Raw genomic sequence first — 22,921 nt, forward strand, 5'->3', positions numbered from 1 at the left:
ATTCGATTCCAGGCTTTCCTGACAGCCCCTCTGGGTTACCGGTGTCCAATTGGATCGATTTCAATTACATCATCGTAAATCAACCCTTGAGGGAAGCAACTCTCAAAAGAAATCAATTAATGCCTCATGTATTCATTTCCGTTTGTTCTATAATGTCTATAATGAAAGATTTCGATGTAATTGACGAAATTATTATGGCCAATACCAGTAGGAGTCGATAAAAGCCGGAATAGAATATCAGAGATCAGATAAAACGGGATATCGAGTGGGAAAATCGTAAATTTTTGCAATTGAAATTAACGGGATACGGGATATTTGGGCCAACAATTAACAGGATGTGGGATACTCACAGCAAACCATCTCCCTTCCCCAATGGGGCCTCATTAATGATCAGTACAGCTCTATGCAATACAAAGAACATTTAATTCAATACCGGGTAATGAATGATTATAATCTTTTAAACGAAAAACATGCGTTGTTATGTTTCTATAATGCACCTACTTCGAGAACACCATATACTGCAAATATTTGATAATTTGGTTACTCTACTAAGCTTTTTCGAATATCACAGACTGGCATTTCGCAAGAGAGGATAATCTCTCCTACGTTTCATGAGATGTGTTCAATATCTGTGGCATGCTTTTGTATTGGCGCGTGAGTACATCAACTTCTCTCAAGCCCCGTCCAAAGTACGCCGGAGGGATTTGAAAAAGGAGTTTTCACTCTAGATTTTTACTCTGAAAAAGTATCATGTTTTCCGTTCACACTAGGCCGGAGGAATTTAAAAACGCAACATTCACTGGTCATTTCGGATTTGTGTTTGAGGAAAACTCTGTCAGGGGAATCACATGTTTATCTAGAGGCCATCGTTTTCGAAAAGCTCCGTTTTCAAAATGTTTTCGGTCCACACGCAAACGAAAAGCCGACGTTTTCAAATTCCTCAGGTTTAAGGAGCGTTTTCGAAATTAAAAGCTCCGTTTTCGTGACAGATTAGTGTGGACGGTAGGCCTAACCTTAGAAACAAATCTCCAATTTTCAATTTCCTCTGGCGTAGTGTGGACCTGGCCTCAGACTGTCAACGATATGCATGATAATACACTGTATCACAATTTTGTGTCCTGGTTTGACTGGTTATCGTTCATTTGGTCATCTGGTACTTTGTCTGGGTCCTAAAGTAGATCAGAATTAATTAATGACGAAATAATAATAATAATAATAATAATAATAATAATAATAATAATAAATGATTACATTTGATCCATATAGTTTGAGGTGCTGCTACCTAATTTAGTCGAGTTACCTTACTGCTTATGATCACTTATTGCACAATTAAGCACTATGTCAGCACCTATTTAAATATACAACAATAATTTTACCTTTTTCTCGACGTCATTTTCATCGCTGAAATTATTAGCTTCATCTTCCCAAGTGAATTTGTAACCAGGCAAAAATCCACGTAACCAAGCCTTTGTCGGGAAGAGTAACATGGGATCCACTTTCTTGAGTCGGTCTTGTTTAGTTTCTTTAATGGGACGGACACAAAAGGAATAGTTAACATTAATAATATATATTGATGTGAAGTATATATGAAATAATTCATATTTGAACTGCGGTAGTAGATGAAAGTGAAGTATGATCATCGCAGTAAATTTTCCAATTTAAGCAACTGGAAAGAAGAAGCCTGAAAAACTCATCGGGACTTTGATTACTGGCCGCCAAATAGGGGTGGCCGTTTAATAGGAAGCCGCTTTATAGGAGTTCGACTGTATAACTAAATATTCTTGGCATTTGATTGTAACTAACTTGAAATGGAGGCTGACGCATGCAGGGGGTATCGTGAAACAGTCATCCATTTGCATTTCAGAAGCCAATTGCAGGCTAGTGCCAATCTCATACCGAGAATACGAACATGAATGCACATCAGTGATTGCCATGGAGTTCAACTCTGGACCGGATCAGATAACGGGTGTATAGTACATGCAGCCAACTCCACAGCATCCCACAACCAAGTAAAATGGGGTTCATTGGACACAGTCAGTATTGAATAATTAGTAGCATATAACTACCCAGAGCGAAACTCGCGATCACTCCAACAACAATTGCCGCACCAAACGACAAGCCAGAAATCCACAGATATGACAAGCTGTAGAGGTCGGCTATTGGTTTACTGTAAAACAAAACAAATATCGTAATGTTCATTAGTACTTATGAGACTAGTTATCGCTCGAGTCGTGTGTTCTTGGACAGCGTCTTAGCACAATATATGTTATGGAGAAACTTAAACAGATGAGAGGCTGAACTTTTTCATGAGGCACACCACAAATAGAAGAGAGAATTTCCATTTGGGGAACAGGGATGGCCGGGCGGCGCTGTGGTGAGAACGCTCTCCTCCCGCCAATGTGGCCCGGGTTCGATTCCGACCCAGCGCCATATGTGAGTTGAGTTTGTTGTTGGTTCTCGCCTTGCTCCGATGGTGTTCCCCTGTTCCTCCGATTTACCTCCCTCCACAAAACTAACATCGCTAAATTCCAATTCGATCAGGATAGAGGAACCACATGAAAACCAGAAAACATATCTTTTACTTTAGCTTACGTGCAGCCCATATTGCTTCTCACTGGTGGTCTAGAGGAAAACTGACCTCGAATGCTGGACTGTTTTTCTAATTGGGTTTTATGAAGAGGCTAACGTAGTCTAGTTTCTTACTTTGTATATGGCTTGTACAGGTTTCTAACCAATCCGTCATCATACTTGGCCAGAATCCCCATTGAACGGTTGTTGCACGGCAAAGTGATATTTGCTGCGCAGGCTTGCGCATCCAGATAGAACTGGCATCCTCTGACCGAGCGCTCCGCTGGGTTCGTATCAGGCGGATAGAAAACGGAACCAATGAACACCCACAAGGATAGTGCAAACCCAGCAAACACTCCCAGGTACACGCCCTGTATGAAAAGTCATAACAAAGCTGCAATGTTAGCTGGATGTCGGGAGAATTTTTAAGTATGGAAGTACGCAGTCAAATCAGCAATTTTTGATCTGTGTGTTGTCGATAATCCAGTTATATTCAGGCTCGTTGACGCGAGTAAAGTAACCTAACAATGAAAATTTCGCTAAACAGTCGTCACAAACACTGCCATCAAAACCGCCACTAATATATACCGCTAGCCATATCTTACACTGTCTACGAATCTCATGTTCTCATCTATAGATCTGACTATGAATGAAAATCGAGATAATGGTCCCTGTACCTTTGAGTTAACCCTTGGCACAAACATTCCGAGTGTGATCGCTGCAAGTAAGGCTCCGCCGCAGATACCCGCATTGCTGTAGGCAAGCTAACGGAAGAGGAAACGGCATATTTACAAGTTGTAGACAACAAACTATCGAACCAGTAGACTGTGTAGATGCCTTTATGTGTTTTTGAATCTAGCACAGTTATGCTCATAGGCCATATTCGTATTCTAAAAATTAATAATAATAATAATAATAATAATAATAATAATAAATCACTGTTTAAGTGTCAAAGTCTTTAGCACTACTGTATTAATTGAGGACACTGAAATGAGCAAACAAATATTGTAAAAATTCCAAATGGCGGGAGACTGACCAGTTGGCTATTTACAAAGCGTGGAGGAGTCGAATCTAAGACCACCAAACACAAATTCATCCAGTGGCAGGGAGGAGGATTTGAACCCAGGACCTCCGGATTACAAATCCAGTTCCTCAACCACTAGGCCACGCTGTCCTTGTCTGTGTATTCTCGGTATTGGATTAGAACTAGAAGATTGCAACTGATACTTTTTTGATGATTTTCTCCGTTGCAAACTAGCCTCCCAGTCCAGTCCAACTCCGAGAATACAGATAAGGTCTATTGCGAACACGGTTAATCAACAAATAAAAGCAGGACTCACTGTGTGACAATGGATGCATAGCATTCGCTTATTTTACAGCCGTGTCCTTACCTGTAGCACCATTGTACCAGTGTATTTTACAGCAAATGCTCCAGCCATTACTATTCCACCAAATGTAACCGCTGACGGAGAAGCAAAACATATCATAATGAGAGAAGGCCTTTATGGGGGATTACTTCTCTAACCTTAATCTTTTCTTGATCATCATCAATCGAGAGTTAACCTCAATTGTTATAAATCTAGTACAAGCATTATAACACGAATGCCATCCTCTGATTGGCTACGCTACTCATCATCTATAGCTATTCTGTGTATTCTTTGAGTAGCGTGGCAGCGTGCGGTTGTTAACAAAATGGCGGTCGCATCTTTCCGATTTCGAAGTATCTGTGAAGAGGATTTAGATAAAATTTTGAGTAACTAGAAGACTTATACTAAAAAAATTTGATTATTCTCTCTGAGTGTCTATGCGTGATAGCTGACTTGAACTGTGCGATTGAAATCTCGAGCTCATAATCTATAATTGTTAAATATCAAGTGCGTCATCTTGGATTTCATGAGAAAATACTTGAACAGTTCAACGTAGAGATGTAACACTCGCTTAACAAGAATTAACTAACATTTGAATATGATTGGCGCTCACCCACGACTTTGCTGATTTTAGTGGCCTGTGCGTCAGTTAGAGGTATCTTCTTCTTAATGATGTCCTCTAGAGTCACTAAAGACATCGCATTCAGGGCAGATGATATTGTGCTGTGAGATAAATGTTTGGTAGTTTGAACAAGTACAAGTCGCGTCACGTTCAATTCACGGACCAGTCTTCCTTTTGACTTCAAAGACACTAAATTTTTATCTATGTTTAAAACGAAACTGAATACTTTCTAATTACTAATTGTAATGGATTTGCAGCTTGTACATTTTGTGTAGTTAGCTATTTATATTAGGCTGGTTTTAAATTAGTTAATTAATTAATTTAATTTTCTTTGAAGACCCTACTGAAAATCTCCATGGGGAGTTGGGTTCTCTCGTTACATGTTATTATTATTATTATTATTATTATTGTTACTATTACTATTACTATTATTATTATTATTATTATTATTATTACTATTTCGTGTTTTTCTAGTTGATAATTACTCTAAAGATTACGGAGAGTTAAAGGAGCTCAGTCAGAGTGTTTTGTCTTTTTTTTGGCCACGTACAAAATCTCCTGAAAATGATAGTTTACTAGGATAGAAAAACATCAAAGAGATAATAATAAACCATAAAGGAACAAGGATGAGCAAGGATGGCGAAGATTGACACGGATTGCAAACGACGAATTTGAAAAATTTAGGCTAAACTTTTCAAACCGTGACTGAGCTGCTTTAAGACTGATAGAAAACTTTCAAAACGTCAAAATTTCTTAGCCCTTTCCCGGGGAAACCTATACTTTATACTCCGTAACTTATTAGCCTTATTAACCTGTGTAAATATACGTATTAGCTCAACCGAAGCGTTAATGGTACGTCGATTTAGATTATATGTTTGCGGCTAGAGTTTCATTAAATTTCTTCCACCGCTAGGCCTTGAAGTTTAGGTGTCACCTACTCAGTGTCAAGACACTAATTCAACTGTACCTGAGGGCAGCACCATAAAGACAGGCAGTAAACATTCCCGGAAGGCCTTTCAGGTGTCCAAGTTTGTTGATAACGAAATATGGCAGAACCTGATGTCAACAAAGAATGAACAACATTAAGTTGAAATTTACAATGTCAAGCAAACGGGAGAATGAATCGAGTAACAAAGACTGACATTTAACACTCACCCCCTCCCTAACCAAGTCAAACTTCGTGCTAGTTAAGGGAGAGACCCCGGGGAGTGACTGTTTATTATGCCGTACAAGGTGGTACTTAGTTTCAAGTCTGTGTATGTAGCCCTAGTGTGTGACCATCATATTCAATTGAAAGCTATTGAGCAGTACATGTGGTGCTGTTTATTATGCTGTACGATATGGTTTCGAACTTTTAGTCCGTGAATTTTTAGTGTGTAACATTGAAATGAAACTTTGGCCTCTACTTCATGTAGGGATTACGTAAAGTGACATCGTCCATTTGGAACTTAGCCTATGTTGGGAGTGAAAACGTAAACTACTTAAGGTCCTAAAAGTCCAAACTACCAAGTCGCCCCCATTCTCTACCTGGTCTCCTCTAGTGATCTCTCGTTGTTCTCTAAGATCACAGTCAGCGTAAGTGGCAAATATCACCATTCCGTCCAGCACGCAGATAGTTACCACGAGAAACAGGCCTGGGATGTTCAACCACAGCGCTCTACGAAACAAACGGAGCCTTGCGTTAGAATTACTAAAGTAACACCCCTCGCCCCCACCTCCAGGGTGCAGACTCCCATGTGAAAAGGTCGGGGATGCCCGTCGAGGCACCACTTTAGAACGAATATAACAGCGTTTGTTTAATATTTGTTTGTGTGGAGCTTTGACGGCTAAAATAGTACGTTTCTTCCTGAATACCCCAAGTGGGATCATAGTCGGCCGGTGATTACGCGAGACGACGGGCATTCACGGCCTAAGGGAAATTTTTTATGGGAGTTCCCCGAGGGGTAAAACTTTCTTCACTGTATACGATAAACATATATTGCGAGAACTATATTGTTAAGCCAGAAGATAAAAGATCCTAGTTAATAAACAATAAACGCATAAAATGTGTACGCAGAGCAGTGAGAAACCGCGAGGCATGTTGTTTGAGCCTGACCTTCTAGCATCCCTGAGCGTCTTCACCGCAAGATATCGCTGAACAAAATGCTGAGTCACAGCCCAACCTGGCAACAGAGCAATAGTCCCTCCCATGGTGAGTGTCCAAAAGGTGTTTCGAACCCTGGGGTCTGGGTTGAAGCTGCGAATAGAAAATAGAATGCCGTTTAAACATTCCGGGAAGCTACACATACCAGTAATGCAACACCTTAACTTAGCATACCATGAAATATCCCCGGGCACTCGTCACTTGTACTTTATTCCATGTCATAGAAAATACAGTGACCAGCACAATCTATGCGGCATACCCGAAATGTACGATGGAAAGATCGGCTGTAAACAACGGCTTTACTTTATCCTGATTGGCTGTGTTTACTATGGCACGATGTAAAAACTAGTAGATCCAACGGAACGCTTCTGCCGCTAACTATAGTCCTCGTTCAATGAAAACAATATATAAAATGCCACGAAAAGTTTCGACAGTTATGTTAAACATACTCAAAAAAGTGGATTCGTCCATGTTTTTGATTGATTTCCCAGACTTTTTGGAGACCTCCGACCTCTATGCTTCCCGTAACGGCGACAATGACGAGACCTGCCAGCATAATCACCGACTGAAACACATCTGTCCATACCACGGCCTTCAGACCACCCTGGAGAATAAACACATTTGCAACTGGTGGAGCTGTCACTTGGTCTCACAAAATGAAGATGGCCCTGGTTCAATTGTTCTACTGCAGTATGATATCACAGTATTGGGGCAGTCATGCCGCGACCCAAGAGATCAGTTACAGACTCTAAAGCTACTCACGTTCACATTCGCCTCACAGTCAGGAGAGGATGCAGGGTATAGAGTTCATCCCTTACAGGCCTTATTCCCAAGGTAATCTCCTCAAGTTATTATTTTCAGTAAAAGATGATACCCAGTTGTTCCGCAATGCGCGTTCCACCATTGCTTTTCTGGAGGTTAAAACAGCTGGGCCGGTCTAAAACTACTTAGACTGCAGACGGTAGTAAAATGCAATTGACTATTCCAAGTCCCTCTAACCTGCGATCAGGCGTTTCTTTGTTTCGAAAAAAAAGACACTCCTAAAATTTCTGGAGCCGGGAGCTTGAGATGAATTATCGTTTCTTGTCGCAATAAAATATAGCGCTGTCTAAGCCTAACCCCCGTTTAAATCTCTCTCACCAGAGATGTGTAAAACGTACAAACAGCGCCAGTGGCCAGGATAGAAACTGTCAGAGGGATGCCTGCAACTGCAATGAAAGAACAGTAAACTGAAATCATACGAATCATCTGTCTTACCGACAACAATTTCATTCACTATCGCAGCAAAAGTTGGGTTAAGTTTTCTTCTAATTCAACTTTTAAATACAATTCTGAAGATGACTTTCGCTCAGGTTGTCGAAATGGCAGTGTCCAGCAACAGTTTTTTTCTAGCAGAACTACCCTGGCTTCACTCGGACGATCAAGCTATACGAACTACTAAAGTCGAATCAGTCAAGATAGTTGAACTGTTAATATTAGAAGCTGACGTTTTTGTTGTGATGTGTTGTGTTTGATTATGATCAAGAGAAAAACGACTTATCCGACACATAAACCTTAAGTAGCCTATTGCAGTGGATTTACTTGGTCAGTTTAACGTCTCTACCCCGCCCTTCGTGGGAGGTGCATTGGTCCTTATGGTTAGTGCGGTGGACTGTATGCGGGCTGAGCTCCAGGGTTAGAGCTCTGGCCGAGGTCACTATGTTGAAACTGAGGCCGTTTATTCCCATAATGACCCAAATTGACCCTAGGTTTGCAAACTGTGAAGTCCTGTTGGTAATTTTACCTCCAGGCAATCCTCACTTACCAGCTTCCAGTGCCAGCGATGGAGCAAACAGTGCCACGAACAGGTACAACGTCTGCGTTATAATGAGTAAAAGTTAAAAAAAAAGTCACGGAATGCAACACAAATTGGGCACGATTAATTATACACGCTACTAGCTAGTTCCAGACTCTTGTGAGCAAGAAGAAAGAACTCTCCCCAGTCCACCATATGTATTTATTGTTTCATGATCTTCCGGTCATAATTTGTGTGAATTGTTACATAAACGCCCAAAATCTCCTGTTTGTGTCTTCTACTGCACTAAGTGGCTGTTTTCGAAGGTATGTTCGTTGTATAACGATTCTACTGCAAAGATGGAAAAGCAATTCAGAGCTTGACGGCATGTACATACTTACTATGGAAAGTATGAAGAAACCGCTGCCCAGCATTCTAACTCCAAAAGAAAAACGTCTTTCAAGGTACTAGAAAAAATAATAAATAATGATATGGTAATTACAGATAATTGCAGCATATGAAGAGTTCTTCAATAGACAGTTAGGCCCAGGTCAAACGTCGAACTTCATATGAGACGAACAAATAAGTTGCAATTTGAGTCAATCCGAACGGGTAACGCTCCTTGGGCTCGTCGCGCGTTCTCCTTCGCAGGGGAAGAAAGATTGCGTGACGAGCCCAGTGTGCTCTGCTCCGACGACGTCACTGATGAGCAGTCTGTCCTTCGCGCAAAATCCTGGGGGCGAGAAGCGCAATAGGGTACAGTGTTCCACTCTTTTCAGACTAAAAAAACTGAGGGATTTCGACCATTTTGATCTGAAATGGGGATTGTTAAGCACCCTGACAAGGATTTGGTGAAGCCCTTCTCAAATATTTACGCAAGTGCGATCCATTCGTGATCATTCCTGCGTAGCTAAGATCATGTAGTATACATGTAAAACACATGTTCTCAAGTTTATAAACTGAATGTTTCGTTTAAGTCCGGGTCAGCATATAGGGTATGAAAAGTCACATATTGCTGTTGTCTCATATATGCTGGCTTGGCTTTTCCAGAGGAGGGCGCGTTCACTGATCAAATATTACAGGACGTAAACTCGACCCTTCCCGACTATAGAAATGATTCATTCTTCCTTACTTTTTTAGGTTGAAATTTTGGCGCTCCGGTAGGCGTTTTAGCCTAGCGATCGCAACGAAACTTACCTCGTTAACAGAAGTGATCTTGATCCGTCTAAACATTGGAATGTACACAGTACTTACGGCTGTGCAAACCAAAACGTAGCTCAAAATCACAACATAAAACTGAGTTCCATAAGTGTATATCTCTCCCGGCAAGCCCAGTAGAGATATTGCTGAGAGAAAAGACACCAGGATAGATATAGCGATTGGCCAGCTTTTCATTTGGCGGTCTCCCAGAAGATATTCCGCGGTGGTGTTTTGTCTTCCACCAGGTCCGCAGCCGTACCATATTCCGATCAGCGCCGAGAGCAGTAACATGACGGCGAACACCACATAGTCGACAACACTGAAGCGTTGGTCTACAGCCATTCTTTTAGCTCAATGACTGTCGTTTGCAGTGACTGTCTTGACAATTTGATCAAAGCAGACGTTTCTCACTTCCTCTCGAAATTTGAATCGCCGGTTCACACGGGTGACGTTGTTGCTCTGTCAATATTTTTCGTTGTTTGAATTTCCACCCACTTGCACTTGCGCTGCGTGACATAAAAATGGCGACTAGGTACGTCAAAAGACGACTTACTTAAATCAACAGTCCTTGCATAAGTCGAATTTCTGGAGCTCTACTCTATTAATAACTGTTGGGTTTAAAGGCAAAACTCAATGACTGATGTTTCTGTTCTTTTACGACAGCCATCCGGGGCACACCAACATGGCGTCTCCAGTCAAAGCTCTATAAATTTGGGTAAAAAATTTCTCCGAATAACGCGCGTATGAAAAACTGCACAGATCTAAATCTTGGAGAATTTGTTTATATATCAATCATCTATCATATCCCAGATTGTTTACTTTATTTAAGGATTAGTTGTGACTTCTATTTCATGACAACATTAGTACACCCACCTAAGATGCATGTAAACGATCCATTGTTAAGGGATTATGTAAAGATTAATGGTTTAAAAAGGTCAAATTGTCGCAAATAATAACAACACCGATAGTCATTAGAAATATAATTCTAACTACCTTGGGGTAGGACGTGTTAGAAGACCCTTGGCAGACGTGACCATTGTCTCACTTCCGGCAATTTTTTGGCCCCTTTTGAGATATGTGCCAGAGAAATTCAATGCAAACGGCCTTTAACATCACTCTGACAGTAGTTATCGACGTCCTCTATCGCCTAGATTAATTATGTTCAAACAAAAAAAGTGTGAGATTTAATCTAAGGTCATTTTCTTATTTTCTTGGGAAAAAAACATCAGCTTGTGATTCAGTTATTGGCCAGCGGAGTGGTGGACGACCCTGGTGATCAAATTCAAATTCTGGAGGTCAGTAAGTGCCCACATATTACTAACTAAGAGTCGCTCAACTTAACTTATTCACCCTCTGTTACAAGCCTCGTACTTCTTCGTGTTAGACTCATTAAAGCGTCCTTGCGAGTGTCTTACCGCTGGCCAGCTCGGATTGTGAAAATGTCGTGGACACCTGCGCTACGCCAAGGTCAGTATATCTATATGTTCTGCGAGGGAGAAACTAATTCAGTCAGACGAGATTTAGCTGGCACGTAAAGGTGGCAAACAAGCAGAAAAGAACTTGGCCAATATCCAGTCATTTTGACCTCACGCGTGGTCAATAACCCACATCTAATTATTTATTTAAAATTCATCTACTTACAGTCAAGTAGTAACTTGCTATGAACTCTACTGTAACGATAAATGACTACTAGCTTAGATTTCTGCCATTAGAAATCACTACGTTTTATACAGTACGAAAACGAATCTAGTCTGAATTTCAGCCGTCTCTCCCATTTATCCACGAGGGGATCGCGCGAGAGAGCGACGTGTCTCTCTCCCGCGCCCCCCTTGCGGGTAAAGGGAATTGAAGAGACGGCTGAAATTCAGAGTAATATGGATCATGACTGATTATATTATTTTTTAACGAAAGACATGAGTTTAGTTGTTATGTTTCGATAGTACATCTGCGTCAAGATCACACTAAGCTTTTTCGAATATCACAGATTGGTGTTTCGCAACAGCGAGTGATCCTCTCTTGCGTTTCATGAAATGTGGTCAATATCTGCGGCGTGCATTCATGGTTACACGCTGTATCACAATATTGTCTCCTGGTTTGACTGGATGTTTTCCTTTTCTTCATCTGGTACTTTGTCTGGGTCCTAAAGCAGATCAGATTAATAATCAAATTATAAAAAAAAAAAAAACAAAAAAAAAACTGATAAGGCTATAAAATTAGTTTGAGCTATATAATTCTAGGTGATGCTCTCCAACTTAGAGGAATTGCCCTAACTACTTATCAGCCGAGAATGAGGTCTTTACGGGAAAATCTCAAACCGAGACCTTGCGGTATTGACCCAGCGATAGCGAGGTCAATACGGTAAGAACGGGATTGGAGATTTTCCAGTTAAGGCCAAACGTAATAAGTTCTTTATTATATGGCTTTGTGCTTTGTTTTTGCGGGCCTGCAATCGGCCCGTGGGCATCACGGGAAAATAATGGCCTTGAATCAGTCAAACAGAGCGCACGTTTTATCGGCTACAAACACAAGCCATATAATAATGTTGTTTACTGCACAGTCATACTACAGCGTCCGCACCTATTAAGATATACAACAGTAATTTTTACCTCTTTCTCGACATCAATTTCATCCATGAATTCCCAAGTGAATTTAGAACCAGGCAAAAATCCACGTAACCAAGCCTTCAGCGGGAATATTAACATGGGATCCACTTTCTTGAATCGGTCTTGTTTAGTTTCTATAATAGAAATAATAATAATAATGTTAGTAATCGGACAAAATATTCGGAGTGAAGCCATATTCTGAGGCCGGAAAGATGTGACTTAAAAATGAGGGATTTTGTTTTAAAAGGGACTTAACTCCCTAGGCACCTTGGAATCAATCCGTTCGTCTTCCTGTCTGCTGTTTTTTTGTCTGTCTATCTGTTAGTTTGTCAGCCTATCTGTCTGTCTGTCAGCCTATCTGTCTGTCTGTCTATATCTATGACTGTAAATCTCAGTTCTGTCTGCCAGTCTGCCTGCCTGTCTGCCTGTCTGTCTGTCCGTCTGTTTGTCTGTTTGTCTGTTTGTCTGTTTGTCTGTTTATTTGTCTGTGAATAAACAAATCGATAAGAAAGAAAGAAAGCGAGAAAGAGAGAAGTAAAAATATGTTAACACTTCGCGTATTCTCGGTATTGAATTGGAACTAACTTGAAATGGAGGCTAAAGCAGGGGTATCATGAAATAGCCATACTATTTGCATTTGAGAAGATTTTTCCACATATATAAACCTCAATTGCAGGCTCATTCCAATCTCATGCCAGGAATACAAACTTGGCCACGCATCAGTGATGGCCGTGTAGTTCAAATCGGGACGACAGATTACAGGTGTATGGTACATGCAATCCTGCAAACCGGCTCCATGAGCTCCCAATGCGGTCAACTCCATAGGGTTTCACAGCAAAGTAAATTGGCATTATTGGGCACGGTCAATAATGATTAATTAATCACATGTAATTACCAAGAGCGAAACTTGCGATCACTCCAACAAGGATTGCCGCACCAAACGACAAGCCAGAAATCCACAGATATGACAAACTGTAGAGGTCAGCTATTGGCGTACTGTAAATAAAACAAATATCGTAATTTGAAAATATAAATTAAAACAAATATCGGAAAATTTGCACAGATGCGGGAAATCTGAATTATCATACAGGGGCACTCAACAAATAGATAGGACAATGCCCTTTTTAAGTATATTTCTTTTACATTAGCTTATGGGCAGCCTCTATTGATTCTCACTGGTGGTCTAGAGGAAACAAAATGACCTCTAGAATGCTGGACCATTTTCTCGATTAGTTTTATCAAAAGAGACTGCCGTAGTCTATTTTTTACCTTGTGTATGGTTTGTAAGGGTTTCTAATCAATCCGTCATCATACTTAATCAGAATCTCCTTCGAACTGTTATTGCATGGCAAAGTGATATTTGCTGCGCAGGCTTGCGCATCCAGATAGAACGGGCATCCTTGAACCGAGCGAACGGCTGGGTTTGTATCAGGCGGATAGAAAACGGATCCAATGAACACCCACGCGGACAGCGAAAACCCAGCAAACACTCCCAGGTACACGCCCTGTGTGAAAAGTTATGACAGGGCTGCAAAATTAGTGATTTTTCGTGAAAATTTTCCGGCTTTGCCGGCTCTTGCTACTGAAACCGGAGATCCAATCATCGAAGTTACCACCACCACCAAATCCACCACAAACAAAATACAGGTGGATTTTCACTGGCGAGGTATTTTACGCGCGTACACGGGCATGAACGTTAATGGCTTTACGTGCGTAAAATAAAATAGGGAAAATGTTTAAGCCGTTCGCATCTACAGAAAACGTTGAATGTGATTCAACTTGTTCCGAAACCGTCGATAAGCCATAAAGATTCAGTCTTGTCGACGCGTAACGTTACAGTGCAAATCTCACTTAATAATCATTGCAAATACTACCATCAACACCGACAGCACTATCTACCGCTAGCCATATCTTACACCATATTACGGTGTGTTCCTTTGGGGTGATCTGGATTAGGATCAATAATCCCACATCGCTCGGATCATGGTGCATCAAAAAAACACCGATTAATTTCCTTGCCTAGAGTGGATTCATCGGTTCCTTTGATGTACCATGATCCGGGCGATTTAATTTGGATCATTGATACTGATCCAGATCATCCCAAACGAACGCACCCTAAGAACCTTATGACACTATCTATAAATCTGACGTTGCGTGAATTTCGAGAAAAATGTCCCTGTACCTTTGAGTTAACCCTTGGCACAAACATTCCAAGTGTGATCGCTGCAAGCAAGGCTCCACCACAGATCCCAGTAATACTGTAGGCAAGCTAAAAGAGGAATGGAATTATGGAAATAAACTACAATAATTCTATTATTTTATCACACTATATTTTTAGCTCATCAATAACCTCAGTTAGGGATTTTAGTGACCTCGTCGCGCTCTTCCACTTGCTGTATTTGTAATTTAACATTTTGTTACCAAGACAAAGAGGTCACGTGACCTACTACGCCGAGTGGCCTTTTGCCACCAAACTATCGAACCGATACACTGTGTAGTTGTTTTTACTTAAGTGTCGTTGAATCTTGATGTACTAATTGCGGACACTGTTAATCAACAAACAAATGTAGGACTTACTGAATCTTACTGAGTGGTAGCGGATGCATAACATCCATTTATTTTTTTCTCAGTTCGTGAGAGGACGGAATTAAAAAAAATCCTGCAATCTAATTGGCTCCGGGGCGGGCGCAATTCCGCTCACGACGGGTGGAATCATCATGTTGATCTATCAGTTCGCGAACGAATTAGCGATAATCGTCAATCTTTTGCATTTTTTATACTTCTGTTGACCATTAATCAACGCAAGTTTCTCTATAGTCACTTGTAAATGACAGGAAAGTCACTGTAAATAAATTCAATTGAGTGTTTTAACGTTGTGGGAGTTTGTTTGTTTGTTTGTTTATTTGGCTGTTTGTAGCTCGGCGCTGTAATGGCGCGTAATCCTGTGTTTCTCTCGCCTTAAAATTTTACGTAAAAAAATGAATCAATTTCAGTCGAGTTTACCTCCCTGATCGTTGCATTGTTGTTTTTAAGAAAATTTCTGTGTAATACGCTTAACGAATTTCATCGCTTTCTGCTATTCAATTCAGGGTAGAAAAGCTGAGAAAAGCCTGATTTTAAGTGATTTGCAACGACTGACAGATATTGTTTTCCTAGCACAACTTCAAACTTTCACACCGGAAAAACGGTTTTGAAGAACTTAAGTGGTGAACTAAATGCAACTAACATGAAGTAGTTCGAAATAAACCTGTTCTCATTTTTAATGCATTTTCTTTGTTTAGTATCTGAGTTACTCGCTGGTTGCGAAAATGTTTTCCAAATCGTTAGTAGATGGCACGCAAGCCGATTCAATGCCAAAGTTGTGTAACCAAACCCATTTGTAATTAAAACAAATTTACCGCAGGAAAAAAAAAAAAAAACAATGTTATTTTCCGGCTTAGGGTCGCTCCGTATCTTGAAAAACTGTGACCTCGAGCTCGGGCTTGAAAACGCTGCCCTCGGCCTGCGGTCCCGGACAGCATTTTCAAGACCTCGGTCACAGTTTTTCCTGACGGCAACTAACATAAATTTATTTTGCGGCCGTGTCCTTACCTGTAGCACCATTGTACCAGTGTATTTCACAGCAAATGCTCCAGCCATGACTATTCCACCAAATATAACCGCTGACCGAGAGCAAAACGTAACGTAATTAAACGAATATTTTAATCATTATATAATATTAATAATAATAATAGTAACGATAACGATAACGATAACGATAACGATAACGATAGCGATAACGATGGCGATGACAATAACGACGACGACGATAATGATAATGATATGATAATATTATTGACAGGGTTTGACCACATTTCCAAACTCCTCGAAGTTCGTGACGAAAAATACTTTTCTCGGTGCTTGGAGTTGTGGTTAAACACGGTCTTTCTTGCTTGATATATTATTTAAAACATGATTGGCGCTCACCCACGACTTTGCCGATTTTAGTGGCTTCTCTGTCAGTCAAAGTTACCTTCTTCTTAATGAGGTCTTCTAGAATCACTAAAGACATCGCATTCAGTGCAGATGATATTGTGCTGTGAGATAAATGTATGGTAGTTTGAACAAGTACAAGTCAGGTTCATTTCGTGATTTTCTAGTTGAAAATAAATTTGATGATTACGGAGAGTTTAAAAGACTGAAAGCTAATTTTACTTTATGTAACGTAACTTATTAACCTGATTAAATGGGCGTATTAGCTCACCCGTTGCATAAACAATACGTCGATTTAGACTATTCTTTCTTTCCTATTCGTTTCTTGCACGGCTAAATATTACAGAGTCAGGTGTTACCTACTCTGTCAAGTCACCATTTGAATGTTAACTGTACCTGAGGGCAGCGCCGTAAAGACAGGCGGTAAACATTCCCGGCAGGCCTTTTAGGTGTCCGAGTTTGTTGATGACGAAATATGGCAGAACCTGGCGTTAGTTAAGCATAGAATGAACAACGCTTAGTTGCTACTTACATTGCAAATGCACAGAGGCAACGAGAAGAAATATTAATCATCGATTAACAAGAAGATTGTGCCCCGATATATAAGCAAATCTATTGAGCAATGCTTTTATGTGGAACTGTTCGTTATGCTGTACAGGTTGGTTCTAACATTTAAGTTTTGGGTGAAACCCCAACGTGTAACATGAAAATGAAACCTTGGCCGCTACTTTCATGTAGTAATATTTCGCACCATTCTCTACCTGGTCTCCCCTTGTGATCTTTCCTTGTTCTTTCAGATCACAATCGGCGTAAGTGGCAAATATGACCATTCCGTCCAGTGTGCAGATAGTTACCACGAGAATCAGGCCCGGAACATTCAACCACAGCGCTCTATGAGACATGAAACAAACAAACAAAGCGTTTGGTTAGAATTACTAAATTTATAAAAGTACCCCGCTCCCTTCACCCATGGGGGCAGACTGCCATGCGAAAAGGTCAGGGATGTTCGTCGCGACATTATAATTAAACCCCTCATAGCCCATTGCAAAAACGTGAGAGGACTGGGAGAGTATGGTTGTTTTCCGTTTGTTTGAAAAACTAAGATATTTAAATGAAAGATCGACTAAATTTGAGAGTCTTAAGCAAGAATAGAAGTATTTAGAGGAGGAAAATGGCAAAATGATAGCTATTCAAATATCACCTAAAATAGAGAGTTTGTATGGATTGGGTTGACAGGCCACAAAATTGTCAGGGTTTGTATGGAATTTTGCAACTTTTGCAAGGCTCCCATTTGGGCAATTTTCCGCTGAAAACTCTCAAACTTGATTGAGTAACTTTTCGTTTAGTAAAATTTTTATTTCAGTTGAAATGTTTAGATTTCCAATCAATATAAGAAACTCGTCCCAGTCCTATCACGTTTTTGCAATGGGCTATGGAGACCAATGTGGGCGTGTCTCGAGCTTTATTAATATATTTGACTCCTCAAAGATACCGCTTTGTGACGGACATGACCGCATTTGTTTAATATTTGCTTGTGTGTAGCTTTGATGGCTAAAATAGTACGCTTCGTCGTGAACACCCTGAGTGAGACCATAGTCAGTGTTTTACACCCCTAAGCGGCCAGCTAACTGGACTGTTTACATGGGAGTTCCCCCGAGGAGTAAATCGTTCTTTGGGATAAACGATAAACATAAATTGTAATAATTAAATTGTTAAGCCAGAAGATAAAAGTGCCTGGTTAATAAACAATAAAATCATAAATGTATACAGCAGTAAGAAACTGCGTAGCCTGACCTTTTAGCTTCTCTGAGCGTCTTCACCGCAAGATATCGCTGAACAAAATACTGAGTCGTGGCCCAAACCGGCAACAGAGCGATAGTCCCTCCCATGGTGAGAGTCCAGAACGTGTTTCGAATCCTGGGGTCTGGGTTGAAGCTGCGAATAGAAAATAAAATAGCGAAAAACTAGTTAATCTTTCCGTTTCAACATTGCGGGAAACTATACAAACAAGTAAATTAAACGAAACACTTCTACCAATGATTGCGGTGTGTCTGAACATCCTCGTTCGATTAATAAAGATCTGCCACGATACATACTCAAAAAAGTTGATTCGTCCATGTTCTCGATTGATTTCCCAGACTTTTTGGAGACCTCCTACTTCTATGCTTCCCGTAACGGCAACAATGACAAGACCCGCCAGCATAATCACCGACTGAAACACGTCTGTCCAGACCACGGCCTTTAAACCACCCTGGAGAGTAAACACGCCCATATTTGAGAAGGCTGTGCAGTCATTACTTGGTCTCACAAAATAAAGATGGCGCCATGTTTCAAGCGTGTTACTGCTGTAGTATCGCCGTTTTGTCGCAGTTATGCAGTGACACAAGAGACAACAGACTACTAAGGCTGTGGAGTTGGAGGTTTGAAAATGGGTCTAAGACCGCTTACACTGCACACGTGAGTAAGATGTGTGTCATATGATTGGCTACCGATCGCTGCCGGGAGTGATCTAGATTTGAAAGGGATTACCTTAGGAATTACACCTATATCAGGGATTTACTCTCTTCATACTCCCTTGTCATAGTAAAATAGTAAGGCTAACACTAGACTGCGAGCAGTCTCTCTTTTCCTCGAAAATCCGTGGGGAAGAACGAAAAACAAGCAAGCGTGCGAGCATGCTGTGAGCGTGACGGCTCGAGGCATCGCCGCTCGCATGTCACGCTCACAGTCACGCTCGCACGCTTACTTGTTTTTCGTTGTTCTCCATTTATTTTCGAGGAATAGAGAGACTGCTCGCAGTCTAGGCCAACGCAGCCTAAACTACATGTAAATTTCTCTCACCAGAGATGTGTAAAAAGTGCAAACAGCGCCAGTGGCCAGAATAGAAACTGTCAGAGGGATGCCTGCAACTGCAATGAAAGAACAGTAAACTAAAACCCTACGAGTCATCAGTCTTGCCAACAACAATTTCATTTGTTATCGCAGTAAAAGTTTCAACCGGTTTTTGTTTTTAATTCAACGTTTTTAAAGTACTACTACGCATAAAATAGCAAAGAAGTTGAATTAGTCAAGAAAGCTAAACTGTTAACATTAGTCACATATTAGAGCCCCGTACTAATTTTAAAGGTCTGAAATGGGGTTGGGAAAATAAAAGATTTTGGTCTAAGCTATAGGATACAGGTTTCAAGATTAGGGCTGCACACCCCCACCAAAAGCTTAGAGGAGTACCATTCCCTGGTTCAATTTATGACAAAACCTTTTATACCCCACCCTTCTTGTGGGGTGCATTGGCCCAAATGGTTAGTGCAGTGGACTGAATGCGAGCTCAACGCCCGGGTTCGAGCTCTGGCCAGAGTCACTATAATGTGAAAACTCTGAATTCTTGTCGACAATTTTACCTCCAGTTTAGCCTAAGTTCATTTCCAAAAGCACAAAGGGAACAAAACTGCGAGGGAGTGCGAAACAATAAGGAGCAAGGGGAGGAAGTGGGGCATAAAATGAATGGATTCCTTTCCTCCCCATCCCCTCCCCCTTCTCCTACTCCTCCTAGTTTTGTTCACCCCCTCCCCACTTCTCTCCACTTTTTGCTCACCCCTGGCGCGCTCGCTTGCATTGCTCGCTCGCTTACTCGATCTACCCGCATGGAAAATGGAAGGAAAATGTCTGCTATGCAGGCTACCTCCATTCGATCCTCACTTACCAGCTTCCAATGCCAGCGATGGAGCAAACAGTGCCACGAACAGGTACAGAGTCTGCAATATAATGAGTAAAAGTCAAAAAAAGACACGGTATGCAATATAAACGGGGTACGATTCTGCACACTGCATTTACTAGCGAGTTCCAGTTTACAACAAGCACGAATGGGGAAGTCTTCCCCAGGCCACAATATGTATTTCTTATTTCACTCATCCGCCGGTCTTAATTTGGGAAAATTGTTACATAAACGCGCAACATCTCCTGTATGAAACTACGAGCAGTCTCTCTTTTCCTCGAAAATTCAAGAGGTAGAACGCAAAACAAGTGAGCGTGACGTGTGAGTGGCGAGCGGCGATGCGGCGAGCCGCTAGTAGTGCGGGCGTCGGAAGACGAGCGAAAAGCTATACCAGTGGCTCGCAGGGCTCGCACTTCACGCTCACAGTCATGCTCGCAAGCTTTCTTGTTTTGCGCTCTTCCTCACGGATTTTCGAAGAAAAGAGAGACTGCTCAGAGCCTACTCCGATCCTGAATGTGTCGTGTACTGCACTAAGTGGTTGTCCTAATGGGCACGTAACGACTCCACGGCTGCAATGACAGTGGAGCAATTCAGAGCTTGCATACATAAGCTTATATACTTACCACGGAAAGAATGAAGAAACCGCTGCCCAGTATCCTAACGCCGAAAGAAAAGCGTCTTTCAAGGTACTAGAAAAATAAATAATGATATGGTACTTACAAAGACTATCTACTGATCAATCTTCGACACTTAATGATGATTGAAACCGGGGTCAAAAGACAGTGGGATTTAGAAAAAATATAACAAAGGAATTGCTACGCTATTTTCGTTTAAAAGCATAGAAATTAAGAACCATGCATCGGTGAAAAATAATAGCTGAGACCTGTTTTAAGGCTTGTGAAAATATAAAGTCACAGGTTCATTAGCTCCTCCCTAGATCTCGGGAAAACCAAATGTCCTTTTTTCTATTCCTATCTCGTTTTTGTTATTACAGCCACCCTGGGGCTGCTTTATGTTTATTAATAACGATGGTACCTCGTCGCAGACTTTCCCGGGGGTGAGAGGATATAAAAGGAGATATAAAAGCAGAAACCGACCCAACGTAGGGTGATTTTTTTTAAGGTGTACTATATTTCGGCTGGCCAAACCAGCCTTCTTTAGGTACAATGAGAATTTTACATTAGGACATGTTTTTATGTAGTATATTAAAGTAATACCACAAATACGTAAAACTAATTGACAGTGTAAATTAAAGATAAGCATATGGTAAAATAAAGTAATAAAATAATGAAAGGAAACAATTAATTTGTTTCTTCGCAGATGTTCAGACCATCTGGATCAATTGTTCTGCCCTTTTGAATTAAAAATAAAAAAGCTTCCCTGACCTTACGGATAGAGTCTCCCTACCCATTTCACCCTGCGCTCCAACCTCGCCCCGAGCTGCGCGCTGTATGAAGTTGCAAGAAGACGACTGGGGGCAAGTCAGACCCTGGCATTGATTTGGTGAAGCCTATCTCTCAACTTCACAATTGTTTACGCTAGTGAAAACCATCCTAGCCTCCTACGCAGACAGTCTTCAGGCTCGTTATGCAAGAGGAAGATTGCGTGACGAGCTTAAAGAGCGTCTGCATGCACTAGCCTGCGTACCAGTCTTTTCCGTTTTCTTTCAGGCAAGCGGGAGTCGCGCGAGGGCACGGAGACAGGGGTAACAAAAAATTAGTGGCAGGGGGGAGGGGCACTACCCACCATTACCCATCCCCCCTCCCCCCGTTCCTAACGTTTTGCTCTCGCCCCACGCATTCGCGCGACTTGCCCTTGGCTCTCGCTTTCTCCCACTAAGAGGAAACGGAAAAGACTGCACAGGACGCTAAACCCATTCTAATTACAGGGTATTGAGTTCAAGGTCAGTGTCAACATATCGCGCTTTCAATTGTTGCTGTCTGATTTTGGTTGGCTTAGTCTTTCGGGGCTTTTCCAGAGGACCACTCGTTCCGGATCCCTCAAATATTACAAAACACAAACTCGCCCCTTCCCTTCGAAAGAAACATTAATTCTTCCTTAGTTTTTGCGTCACTTTTTTTAAGATTGAAATTTAATTTGGAGCTCTTTGGGCGTTTTAGCCTATCGATCGCAACGAAACCTGTAGATTTTCTTACCTCGTTAACAGAAGTGATCTTGATCCGTCTAAACATTGGAATGTACACGGTGCTTGTTGCCGTACAAATCAAAACGTAGCTCAAGACAACAACGTAAAACTGGGTTCCATAAGTGTAGATCTCTCCTGGCAAGCCCAGTAGGGATATTGCTGAGAGAAAAGACACCAGGATAGATATAGCAATTGGCCAGCTTTTCATTTGGCGGTCTCCCAGAAGATATTCAGCAGTGGTGTTTTGTTTTCCTCCAGGTCCGCAGCCGTACCATATTCCGATCAGCGCCGAGAGCAGTAACATGACGGAGAATACCACATAGTCGACAACACTGAAGCGTTCGTCGACAGCCATTCTTTTAGCTCAATCACTGTCGTTTTACGCGCAGCAATTGCAGCGAATGTCTTGATAAATTGATCAAAGCAGAAGTCTGGTTAAGTAGTAACAAGACACTTACGTCTCACTTCCTCTCGAAATTTGAATTATAGGTTCTCATATGACGCTGTCACACTGTCATTATTTTACCTCCCCCTGAGGGGCACCAACATAGCGTCTCCAGACAAAGCTCTAGAAATTTGGGTGAAACATTTATTTCTCCGAATAACGCGCGAATGAAAAACTGCTCAGATCTCAATCTTGATGAGATTGTTTCTTATCAATTATCTATCATATCCCAGATTCTTGACTTTAATGGTCTTGAATTATGGATTAGTTGTCATTTCCATATTTGATGGCACGACGATATCGGGTCGGGGGGGGAGGGGAGGTGGCAGTCTACAAAGTTCTATACAGAGAGGCTTCACCCCTAGGTCC

The 22,921-nt window shown here is 41.3% G+C and overlaps 2 protein-coding genes across 2 annotated transcripts; both read right to left on the reverse strand.

Annotated features, from left to right (window-relative positions):
• Positions 1 to 1,082: 1,082 nt before the first annotated feature.
• On the reverse strand, positions 1,083 to 10,016 carry LOC145490207 (sodium-coupled monocarboxylate transporter 1-like). The gene is made up of 15 exons (XM_081469325.1): positions 9,672 to 10,016; positions 8,876 to 8,941; positions 8,505 to 8,556; positions 7,841 to 7,908; positions 7,150 to 7,304; positions 6,653 to 6,793; positions 6,085 to 6,214; positions 5,525 to 5,613; positions 4,549 to 4,658; positions 3,960 to 4,030; positions 3,246 to 3,332; positions 2,704 to 2,939; positions 2,067 to 2,167; positions 1,377 to 1,522; positions 1,083 to 1,169 (listed from the first exon to the last, which is right to left on the reverse strand). Exons 1-15 carry the CDS (start codon positions 10,014 to 10,016, stop codon positions 1,104 to 1,106), a joined length of 1,863 nt encoding a protein of 620 aa, XP_081325451.1. The 3' UTR covers positions 1,083 to 1,103.
• A 1,415-nt stretch (positions 10,017 to 11,431) lies between these two features.
• LOC145490208 (sodium-coupled monocarboxylate transporter 1-like) lies at positions 11,432 to 22,851 on the reverse strand. Its single transcript, XM_081469326.1, has 15 exons — positions 22,118 to 22,851; positions 20,585 to 20,650; positions 19,950 to 20,001; positions 19,091 to 19,158; positions 18,346 to 18,500; positions 18,044 to 18,184; positions 17,011 to 17,140; positions 16,646 to 16,734; positions 16,244 to 16,353; positions 15,869 to 15,939; positions 14,460 to 14,546; positions 13,547 to 13,782; positions 13,173 to 13,273; positions 12,281 to 12,411; positions 11,432 to 11,814 (listed from the first exon to the last, which is right to left on the reverse strand). Exons 1-15 carry the CDS (start codon positions 22,460 to 22,462, stop codon positions 11,749 to 11,751), a joined length of 1,848 nt encoding a protein of 615 aa, XP_081325452.1. The 5' UTR covers positions 22,463 to 22,851; the 3' UTR covers positions 11,432 to 11,748.
• Between the last annotated feature and the right edge of the window lie 70 nt (positions 22,852 to 22,921).

This window comes from Orbicella franksi, chromosome 6 (genome assembly GCF_964199315.1).
Source record: "Orbicella franksi chromosome 6, jaOrbFran1.1, whole genome shotgun sequence".
Classification (NCBI taxonomy): Eukaryota; Metazoa; Cnidaria; class Anthozoa; order Scleractinia; family Merulinidae; genus Orbicella; species Orbicella franksi.